We start from the raw sequence: 12087 nt of genomic DNA on the forward strand, positions 1-12087 counted from the left end.
TTTTCTTCAAGACAGGGTTTCTTTGTGTAACAGCCCTAGCTGTCCTGGAACCAGTTCTTGTAGACCAGGCTGGCTTCGAACTCACAGAGATTTGCCTGCCCCCCCCCCCAGTCTAGGATTAAAGGTGTGCACCATCACCACCCTGCTGCCAGCATTTTCAACAGTTCTATTTACAAGGACATCACTGAGTCCTTCAGACTAAAATACAGATCTTAACCCATAAAGTAATTTTTTTAACAAAATGCAGTTTATACTCTCAAGATTATGTTTTTTAAATGTGTGTATGCAGCATGATATAGGCATGTCTGTGTGTGTGCATACATATACATGTGTGTGTATAGTGTGTGTATGTATATATATTAGGCTAGAGGTTGACATAGCGATGTTCCTCTATTGCTCTCCACATTACTATTTGAGACAGAGCCTGTCACAGACCTTGACATTCCCTGACATAGTCTGGCTGGCCATTGAGTTTAAGGATCTGCCTGTCTTCTTTCTCCCCCAGCACTGGTGTGCAGTCAGCACAGAGGGGTGCAGCCATGCTTGGCTTTCTTTATAGGAGTGCCAGACATCTGAACTCAGGTCCTCAAGCTAGGGTGGCAGCCACTTTACTAATGGCCATCTCCCCAAATCCAAGATGATCTGATTTTGATAGTCATTAGGAATTACTTGTGTTAATGAGGGGGCGGGGTTCATGAAGTCTGGAAATTTCCATCCTGTAATATTGCATGCATTCCCAAGTGCAGAAGTTAGCTGTGGTTCAATGTGGTGATTAATAAAAACATCCCCAAAGTAACGCGCTCCAGATGAAAGGGGTGATGATGGAATGCATTTCCTGGGGTGATGGGGTGAGCCTGGGAGCTTGGGTGTCCTGGGGACTGCACCAGAACGGGGAGCTTTAAGAGCAACAGCCTTCTCTGGTACAGAAGCTAGGGCGCATGGCTAGGACCAGCAGTCCCGAGGAGGGTGTTGGCTGTGCTTGCTGATGAAGGGTGATGACAGGGAAGACACTTCATTTTTCTCTTTGTGTCACAGAGCCTGGCAGAGAACCAGCAACCCATAAGCTTCCCAACTTGCTTGGCTAGAGGATGGATTCCTCTGCTGTGACATGCGGGGCAGCTCTGTGCTCCCCGTCTCCCCGCCCCCCATCAGCCTTCTTCATCCTTCCTGCACAGTTTATGAACTAATGAACTCATCAGCCCTGCCCAAGTCTGGAGCAATGTCTCAACCCCCATCAGACAGAAACAGATAGCCTGGTCACACAGCTGCTTCCATTGCTAGATCCTAGCAGCTGAGCCCTCATTCCTCACGGCAAGACTGAGTTCGTGGTGCTTGGATCATAGAGAGGAAGGGTATTGCAGGTTCAAACAGGAGGGGTAGGCAGATAGTGGAGCTGTTGGTGATTTTCATACTGAGAGGCCTTCCCCCCTTCTTTGTGGATCAGATTGAGCCCAGAAGAAAACATTTTGATTTTTTTCTTTTGAGACAAGGGTTTCTCTGTAGCTTTGGAATCTGTTCTGGAAGTAGCTCTTGTAGACCAGGCTGACCTCGAACTCATAGAGATCCACCTGCCTCTGCCTTCCTAGTACTGGGACTAAAGGCATGCGCCACCACCACCCAGTGCAACATTTTGATTTTTAAAATACTGTCTTTTGATGGGTTTTCCTTTTATTTTTAGTTGACTGATTATCAAATAATGGCTTCTCAGGAAAAAAAAAACACGACAAAAAAACAAAAACCAAAAAGAAAACTAGAGCCCAGTCATGTGAAGAAGGAAGAAAAGTCCTCTGTAATCCAGCACACGGCAGCAGCTCCTGTCCTGCTGTCGTTGTTCTGGGCCTTTGTCTCTCTTTACTGAGTAGGCTGTGTAGCCTGCCCTCCTTTGCCCTATTCTTCCCACTTCCTGATGCTGCCGGAAAACCACGTATGGTAATTTCTTAGAAATAACTAACCTTCTACCTCAGAACGGCATAACTTTTGTCATTGTTGTCAGCATTTCCCCAAACACTGTATTCCCAAACACTGTAGCCCCAAACTGTAAGAACAGAATGCCAATAATAGGTAGGACTCTGGTGCCCATGCGCATGCTTGGCTAGAGACGATTCTCCCTCCTCCCCCAGGGTCCCTGCCCCACATCTGAGTGACATACAAACTGTCTTTGATGTTGTGGAGGGGTCCCGAGGCAGGATCTGGTTAGTGTTCTGGAGGGACTCTTCCACTGAAGATGGAAGAGACTGGTCCAGAATCAGATCCTGGGGTTGCACGGACCCTGCTTACTTCCTCCAGATGCCTTGAATGTGTGATCGGGAGAAGGGAAGGGATTGGGAGACTCTTGTTTTGGGAGGTCAACAGACTTTTCATCTCAGACCCAATGAGAATGTTGAGCATCATTCTCATTAGAAACTGGGGTGCTGGTTAATTTTAGCTGTCAACTCAACACAGCCTAGCATCTCTTGAGAAGGGATTCTCAATTGAGGAAGGAATTGCCTAGATGAGACTGTCATGTGGGCATGTCTGTGGGGGTTGTCTTGATTGTTAATTGAAGTGGGAAGACTTAACCCACAGTGGGCAGCACTGTTTTCGTGGGCTGGGCACTTAACCTTGTAAGAGTGAAGAAAGCTAGCAGAGAAATGACAAACAAGGAACAGCGAACATTTCTTTATGCTTTTGACTGTGTTAATCCCGCCAAGTGAGAGTAAAACCACACTATAATTTTTGAGCCAAATTTGAAGTAAGCTTCATTAAATACTATGGATACTGGCCAGAGCCATACCTGGTGTTCCCAGAGAATAGTGGCAAATTCCATTAGTCAGGTGCTCATGAAGGCAAAACCCATAAGGCTATATACTTCCCGTCTTCGTCCAGTAGAAGGCCAGCATACATCCTGACGTATTTCCTGTCTACGTACCTCCTGCTACACATGATCAAGCACATCCTGTGCAGCTGGGGCAACCAAGCTTGTTTACAGAAGTGAAAACACAGAGCTTGTTATCTTATATGAACAACAGCCCCCAGCATTATAGGACATTACCTGTCCTTGGGTAAGTGGGCCTTTCAGGTTAGAGGCATTTTGGTTTTATAGATCTCTTAAGCACAGTCATTTAAACTTAAAACATAACTTCAGCTCTCACAACTGTTAATGTGATGTGACCAGTTGTCTCAAGAACTTGCCACTGCCACCGGGAAGTAATACAACCTGGAATTGGAAGCCAAACCAATCGCCTTCCCCCCAAATTGCTTTTATCAGGATATTTTGCAGGGGGTAAAGGTGTTGTCACAACAGTTTTGACCACTTAACATTTTGAAGGCCTGGAAACACAGAGTAATAATGGAACTTCCCACTGAATGTGTTGACATTGGGAAGCAGATGGCTGGTATCCTAAATCCAGTGTTTGGGAAGGAATGAAGTGGGGTCTATTGTATACAGCCTGGCAATCTTGGTAAACAATAGTATGGCTGATCATTATTTCAGGTCTGGTTCTGTGAGGACCTGCTGGCTCTGGGATGTCTATTGCTCCATCCGGTCATTCAGTTCTCTCCACTAGATGACAGATGACTGCTCTGGTGTGTGAGGAGAACTTAGGCCGCTCATCACGGGGTGACTGTTACTCATGGAGTGACCTGCCTGTGAGGATCAGTGTTCCTGGGCACTCAGTATCTTCAGTCCTGAAGAAGGTAGGAGAGGTTAGGCACGCGAGGCGAATCAGCCTAATATTACGAGTTCTGAGGCAGTCACTAGATGATCCACGTGCCTATGTGTAGGGTCGGGCAGGAATCTGACTGAAAGGCTAATAGTTGGCAAAGGTGATGACACAAAACAGAGGCGTAGACGCTAAACTCTTGTCCTGCTTTCGGGCTCTTTTCCTCAGTGTCTGTGGTCTGAAGTGAGGTCAGTTCTTTGTGGCGAGTTTTTGTTTTAGGCATAGTCAGGACCAAAGCTCTTGCACCTTCTGGTGACTCTGTGTTCCAGGACAGCAGCCATTGTTCCTAGATGCTCTAACCGGGCAATATCCCATTGACTAGCCAGTCATAAGGAGCTTGGACCCAGGAGAAGCCCAAGGGGTGGGGTCTGCTCTCCAGCCTTCCTTTTCCCTGCCACCTGCCATCCTCTTCTTTGATAAGATACAGGTTTTAGCCATCGTAATTTAGATACAAGTCAGGCAGCTTAGGGCTGGGTAGTTGTGTGTGGGTCTGTATTATTGCAGACACGCGATTAGGCAGTGTCTGTTGTCCTTTGTTCAAGAAAGGAAGCTGCCATAATATTTGGGGCATCTTAGACTTTCACAGGACAAAATCCAGTGGTGTCAGTGCCTTCATTCTGAAGCCTTGAGAACATGTCCCTGGGGTCCCTTTCAAAATGCCCGTCAGAGTTGACTCTGACCCTTGCTTACATTAACCTCTGTGTTCTTCAAGCAGGAGGCTTTCAGAATAGATGAAAATCCGCCCCCGTGCTCATCTACCCTTGACAGAGGACACATCATCACCATGAACTGCACACATGGCTTTGGAAGGGCCCCCACTGAGCAGGGAGCAGAGGCAGGGACATGTGCTCAGCCAGCCAGATTGGAGGCCTCTACCCTGCTGTGACTGGGCCACAGATGTCTCTGCCTGTTACCCCTCCTGTCCTTCCCTGCAGTAATCAATAGTGAGGGCCCAGCTAATGCATGATTTTTCTGTTCGGTGAGCTAGCTGGTTTCTTATGGTGAATTATGCCACTAATTTTGGAGCATAAACTTGTGAATGCTGTCATTTACAAATGCCTGTGTCACCCCCAGATAGGTAACCAATTCTGGCTCTGGGGTCCCTAGATACCTTAGACACGTGGCTGTAGCAGAATTTCAGTGGAGGGGGGGGGTGCTCTTTTGACTTACAGGGACAAATCCTTCATTGCTGGATTTTGTTGAGCCAGGATCTCTTATAGCCCGGGATGGCCTCAGAGTCTCTATATAACTGAGGTTGACATCACATTCTGATCCTCCTGCCTCTACCCCTCATGTGCTGTCTTGTCTGGGTTTTAAAGAACTCACAGTCCTCACCCCTGCCCCCAGTACTCCTCTCCTTATTCTAAAGCTGTATATTGTTTTGCTTCTTATTTGAAATTTTGCTCTTTGAGGTTTTAGTGACCTGGGATCAACTATAGCCCAAAACAATTAAACAGAAAACTTCCAGAAGTGAACAAAGAGTTTAAAGCTGGTACTGCTCTGAGGGACATGGTGGAATACTGCGCATTTCACTCTGCATTGCCTGGGATCTGGATCATCCCTTTGACTGGTTTCCTGTCCATTGGCCACTTGGCAGCCATATTAGCTATCAGAGTACTGAGGTACTTGCAGTACTGAGGTACTTGGGTTAAAATAACCCTTATTTTACTTAATCAGGGTCCCAGAATTCATGAGTAGTGATTCAAAGGAGACATCAGGTAAAAAAAAAAAAAGCAAAACTCAAAAAGCAACCCCCCCCCACAAAAATGCCCCATTCCTCAATACCCACAAACAAAGATGGAAGGACAGTTTAATTCTGGTACTGTGTATGTAGCAAGGCTGCCGGTCGTATAGAGTAAAATACAGCATATATAAGGTTGGCTCTGTCTGAAGTTGGAAGCATTCACTTGGATTCTATCCTCCATAGATAAGAGGAAACTCCCACTGCAGGGAGTTTGATAAATTATTGAGGGGATTTTACTGCAGTTTATTGGTAGAAGTGAGGAAGAAAACAACTATTTTTTTTGTCGCATCTTTCTGTGTCCTTCACTCAGGCCAGGACTGACAGGTGATTTTGTTCTATATTCTGTCTCTGAATGATAATTGATTCTCTGGGTTGTTCTAATGAGAGAGGATTTTGGGAGAATACGGAAAGTGATTAGTGATGTCTGACATGAACACGCGTGTGGAGGAGGATAAGATACACCATTTCCTGATTCAGATCTAGTTTTTTTTGTTGTTGTTTTTTTCGATAGAAAGCTCCCACACATATTCCAATGCTAGCCTGGCAGTTGTGCAATACTTGCAGTGTGCCAGCCTTTACATATCTAATGTAATTCTCAAAGCCACTCACGAAATAGTTCAAACAAGGAAATGCATAATGGAGAGACTTTCCGAATGAGGGAAAGCCTCACGGAGGTTAAATGATAGGTCAAGGTTGTCCAACCAGGATGTGGGAGGGGCTCGAGATCACACAACCTCCTTCCAGGGCCCTGTCTGTCATCCCAGCCTGTCCTGTCTTTCTCTTGCTAAGGCTGCATAGACTGCCACAGGGCTGATGTAAGACTCAATGATCTGTATTCCAGAAGAAAATGCAAAATCAATTTATAGAAACAATTATCTTTGGGCCTCAGGCTCTGGAATAAAAGATGAGATAGAGGCATCTCACCAGAGAGGACAGCACAGACTTACTCCTTCCTGTCCCGTGTGGAACACTTCCATGCCTACTTCCGTCAGCCCTGCTGTCTTCCCAGATGCGAGGAGGTAAGCAGCTAGGAAGGAGGCTCCAGCATCGGAGGGTGAGACATTGGCTCCCTCCTCTCCAGGGCACCCAGCTGGGTCACTGATTCTGAGTGGTAGTTTGTAGTAATAGGAGTGGCGGGGCTGTGTCCCCAGCACCCCGGGCCGCCTGCTAGCTTATGCCCCAAAATAATAACACACAAACTGTATTCATTTAATCACTACTTGGCCCATTTCTATCTAGCCTCTTCTAGGCTAACTCTCGCACCTGGACTAGCCCATCTCTAATAATCTGCTGTAGCCCACAAGGTGGCTTACCAGGGAGATTCTAGCCTACGTCCATCCTGGGTCGGAGCTTCATCGCGTGTGTCTCAGAGAGCAGAGCTATCCCCGCGTCCGCCCAGGAGAGGGGAGCATGGCGTCTCTGCTCCAGAGTGCAGAGCTGTCGAGACTCTGCGCTCACTTCCTCTTCCTCCCAGTATTCTGTTCTGTTTACTCCTCCCACCCATGTTTTAACCTATCAGGGCAAGCAGCTTCTTTATTTAATTAACCAATGACCTTCCTCCATCAGTAGTTTAAGTGTTTACCTTTATATGTGGGAAACACGCTCTTTGTATTTTTTTTTCAAAAGAGGATACTGTATGACTATCCCAGTGGCTTAGTTATTGAAGTCCTTGCCTTGCATGCATAAGGACCTGACCACCCCTAGAAAAGCCAGACGTGGTAGTGGTGTGTACTTGCCTCTCTAGTGCTGGGGAGGCAGTTACAGGTGGATCTCTGGGGCTCACTGGCCAGCCAGCCTAACCCAATTGGTGACTTCCAGGCCAGTGAAAGACGATGTCTCAAAACTAGGGCAGGCGGCACTTGAGGAATGACAACTGAGGGTGTCCTCTGGTCTTCAACACACATACATGTGCACCCTGCATGCACACACACACGTACACACAGACAGATATCTGGTCACATGTCACAACAGTGTTTGAATCACAACAGACCAGAGCTGATGGTGGCCTAAAGTTTCATTACGAAGTTAGTGATGTCTTGATGAAGTTTAGTTTGTGTAAACATTTAGTTTAATAATACATTTCTTAGACCATCTCCCATTAAGTAATGTAACAGTATGAGTGTGTGTGTGTGTGTGTGTGTGTGTGTGTGTGTGTGTCTATTTACTGGGTCTTTTATATTGGCTTAAAGAGACTTTTAAATTCTATTTACTTCATTTACTAGCTTAACAAATACTGAAAAGCTCTGTGTCACTACATGCTGGGTTTATGAGATAATGGGATATGGGATGTGGCCACTGCCCTCTGAGCTTGCCGTTATTCACTGGAAAATTTGTTCCTTGTCCATGTAGAAACATAAATATTTAGTGCAGCCCCTAGTGAACAAGGCAGAGGTGTCTGTAGGGGAGGGAGGAGAGGCTTGGTAAGCAGTCCTTACAAATCCTTGAAGGCCAGCAGCAGCACTGACTAGCCTTAGAGTAATGAGGACAAAATGCGGTTAATCTTGCTTGTCGGCTTGACTGCATTGAGACCTGCCGAGACGGTTCCTAAAGCATGCCTCTGAGTGTGTCTGTGAGGGTGATTCCATTAGCAAAAGGGGTGGGGAACCTTCCCTGAGTGTGGATGATATCACCAGGTAGCCCTGGTGGAATATAGGAGGAAAAGGGGAAGAGCCCATAAACACAGGCTCTCTCTCTGCCTCCTGGCTGCCGTGATGAGGACACTGTTCATTTTGCCTTCCCACCCTGACAGACCAAGTTTCTGAGACTGAGCCAAATGACCCATTCCTCCCTGAGTGATTTGCTCAGAATATATATATTTATATATATATTTATCAGCAACAATTTTGATGGACATAGGAGGGTACTTGGGAGTTTATGTTATATTATTTATATTTCTTTCCATGTTGAAAGATCACTGTGGTTACACTGGGAAGAATGAATAGACAAGGGATACAGAACTAGAGGCCAGACAGGGAGGTCAAGGGCATGAGACAAGGCTGATTTGCTGGTAAAGGGAAGGTGAAGTTGGCTAGACTCAGGACACAGTGTGGGGGTAGTACAGGAGCTAGTCCAAGAGGTGGGGAGATGGTGGCCTGTTCCTAAGGCAGTGATGCAGGCAGTCAGGTCTGGGAACATCTCCGATGCCACCACGATGCCACAGAAGACATACCTTCGCTTATATTTGTGAACTTCACCTGAACTATAGATTAGCCTTGGTCTGCCCAGGAAACCAATTGCTAAGGAAAAAACTTATACAGAGAAGTCTATGGTTTTGTGGATTTTAAAATTTTTGAGTATTTTTATTCCTAGACAATGAGAAAAAGAATCTAACAATGACAAAGGTAGTATTGAATAAGAAATACGTTGCATAGTCTCTGTGTTTTTCACTTTCCTCGCAATATCCCCATCTTAGTTCATTGTCCTTGTAGTCCACATGAGTGGCGTGTGGCGTAATAAAATAGTTTCCTCTCGTCAGTACCGCAGATATCATAGTTCTTCGTTGTTCTAAGCTGTGCCTCGGATACATTGCTGTCACATCCATTGAGCTCAGGTAGAGAGAGCATCAACAAACCAAGAAAGGACTCCATGCAAGTCCAGCTTGGTGACCCAATGAGTTCTACTAGATCTACTCACAGGAACATAGGTTGACCAGACCGCCAAGGGTCCTGCCAACTGCATGGAGGACTCTTGAAAAGGTGCCCTCTGAGAGTCCATTGGACAACTCTTAGGCAGCGACACTACTGGAATGTCTCACTAAGTTAGTTTCCCTCTTACATATCCGTGGGGAGAGGCACCTCTTGAAGGTCTCCTGAAGTCTCCTAAGCCTCCCAGTCCTTCTGTGAAGGAAGACTAATAAGCCTGGTCTCTTGAGGGCAATGTGCTGGTGATCACAGCTGCTCTGACTCAAGATGGCAATGGCATCACCAGTCCGGAGGGCCCAGCTGCATTTGATAAAACCATGAGTATAATTTTTAAGCTCTCTGTGAGGCTTCCTGATGAGAAGTGGAACTTAACGTTCTGTTATGTAGATCCTCTTTTTTCCTACCTACATTTTCCCTCAGGTTCAACTCTTACAGGTGGGGTTAGTGGGTTAAAGGAAGGAGTTTCTGATTTCTTGGCAAGGTAAAGGTGAGAATCTAGGCTCATTGGTCAGGGTTAAGGGATGGGTCAGGGGTACTGATAAAGCAGAGCCTTGGTCTCCATGTGTTTACAGGGATGCAATGACCAGGGAGCTTGAGCATATAAGCGAGCCAGACAGGGTCATCTGGAACCTTTCATCATGTCTCTGCTAATTGTGTTCAACAGTGGCTGAGGGCCCCAGGAAGCTGCCAAGCCTGTCCGCTGTCTCTACTCTGGGCTGTTTGCTTCCCTTTTCTTGGATTTTCTTTCTTGAAAACCAATAGAAAACCCTGAGATGAACTTATGAAATCTGGGGAACTAAAAGGAGCCTCGCAGACTCACAGGGTCTACATCACCTAGGCAATGCTACAAAGGGTGCTGAGAAGCCCATGATTTGGATAGGAGCCTGCTGTGGCATGGTCCCCACCTCAATCTAGTGTCATATCTCCTCACATGTGGACCAGGTGGTTCACCAAGATCCTCTGGCATTCTCTCGGGTTGTTTCCTGGTCACCCTTGGCCAGAGCTTAATAGACCTATTGTGACTCTTAAGCCATGAGGAGGTTGAATGTCAGGATTTAGATGTTCCTCCTGTGTTCTTCTATGTAAACAGTCATATATGAGCATCACTAAGGACAACACTTAAATGTGCTCAGATGGAGCATTCTCCAGCGTTCTCCACTTGGGGGTCTTGAGAACAAATGTGTGTTGGAAGCCCCAACCTGGAGGCTCATTACATCTCTACTTTGCAATGGTGGTAGGACTTCAGGGCTGAAGGGCTGTTGATAAGCACCAGATATCTGTGGGTCCCCAAAACAGTTGTCCCTGGAACAGTGCTTGAGTCACAGTGGGGTGCCCTGGCCTTCTGCTGCACTTATTGTTTAAATACCAACTTTATCAGTATGCTGATTGTTGGATGTCATCCGGGGAGACATCCTTACCCTGGATTTCAAGGATTCCCTTGTTCTCTTGGGTGGTCAGCTTCAGTAAGGACTCTCTGACCAGTGGTCCAGCACTTCTCCGTTGTCCAGGCCTGTAAGAACTTGGTCCCTGACACATTCCTTTACAAAACAACATGCCAGAGTTTGATGTCTAAGCTGCCCTATCATTGAGGTTGAAAACTCAGGTAAAGGGCTAGGGAGATGACCCAGTCAATGGCTTCCCCTGCAAGCCTGGGGGCCCGAGTTTGATTTCTAGAACCAATGGAAAATGCTGGATTTGGTGGCATATATTTTAATCCCTATGCTGGGGATTAAAAGCTTGATAGGCATACAAACACATGCCGTTATATATGTCAGTGAAGCTTATGTGAGTGTGATACAGGCAGATACAGGTGTGATCTCTTGGGCTCCTTGACTGGCCAGCCTTGCCAAATTGGTGAGCTCTAAGCTGGCGAGAGACTGCCTCAAAACAAAACAAAACTCAAAAACAAAGTGGATCATACCTGAGGAACGACATCCGAGGCTAACTACTGGCCACCGCATGTATACACACACACACACACACACACACACACACACACACACACACACACACACACGTCTGCTTCCTCAACCCCACATGCACCCTTATACGCATGCACATGAGTGCACGTACACACATGGCTTTATAAAAATAGCCAGGTGATTGAAATTCTCTCAAGAGGGTAAGCTCTGGTGTGTTCCTGACTCCTGCAGAGAACGGGCTCACTGACACATTTAATGACATGTGTTAGCATGCATGTCAAACTTTACATTTAAACTCACATTTCTTTCTTTCTTTTTCCAGCCAAACACCATGTCAGTGGCAACAGAACGGTTGAACCTTTCCCAGAGGGAACACAGATGGCTGTATTTGGTAAGATATCAACTCAGAAAGAAAACCCAAATACCGTGCAAAGCTTCCTGCCAACTTTCTTAGCTGTAGTAAGTGTCCTCGGGGCTTCAAAATCTGGGCTCTTCTAGATATTTACAAGTCGTTACAGCCAAGAAAACTCTTGAGTTCTTAGTAATTTCTGGGCCCAGGAATACTTACTTTGTAGAATCCGATATGTTTTCTTGTCTAACTTTGACAGCCCAGATATCATGCTGTAAGATTGCAGTTTCCTTCGGCCACACTGTGAATTAACCTAATTAATTTAGGATTTGAGCTTTTCTTTCTCTTTCACACAGATGCACAACTTCTATCAAGTTGTGTGGAGTCATTATTGCGACCCACTCCTAACTAGATGGCCTCTTTCTTCTCCATGAATTGAGCACATTCATGGGTAGAATCATTAATTAAAAATATTTCAAGTGGAGCTGAGTCCAATCCTTGGCTATGTACCTAAAAATTACAGTTGTGAGTTTTTGAAAGAAAATTATTTATTTATTTATTTTTGGCTAATTCTGGACCATTTGGTGAAGTCTTCTTTGTCCACGTATCCACGTCCACAGACTCTGTCTCTCACACCGCCTTCCACACGTCCCTGCTTCTGGCAGTTTTCTGTCTGTCCTTCCCTGCCTCCTCTCCTCCTCCCCTTCTTTTATTTATTTATTTATTTATT

At 45.9% G+C, this 12087-nt stretch overlaps 1 protein-coding gene across 6 annotated transcripts in view; it reads left to right on the forward strand.

The window, feature by feature from the left end:
- Msra (methionine sulfoxide reductase A) overlaps positions 1–12087 on the forward strand; it is a 315509-nt gene that overhangs the window by 113452 nt on the left and 189970 nt on the right. For all 6 annotated transcript variants that reach the window (XM_005355518.3, XM_026783294.1, XM_013349245.2 and 3 more), the window contains exon 2: positions 11331–11399. In XM_005355518.3, the coding sequence (XP_005355575.1) occupies positions 11331–11399 (69 nt within the window). The remainder of the gene's footprint in view (positions 1–11330; positions 11400–12087) is intronic.

Source organism: Microtus ochrogaster, chromosome 17 (genome assembly GCF_000317375.1).
Source record: "Microtus ochrogaster isolate Prairie Vole_2 chromosome 17, MicOch1.0, whole genome shotgun sequence".
Lineage (NCBI taxonomy): Eukaryota > Metazoa > Chordata > Mammalia > Rodentia > Cricetidae > Microtus > Microtus ochrogaster.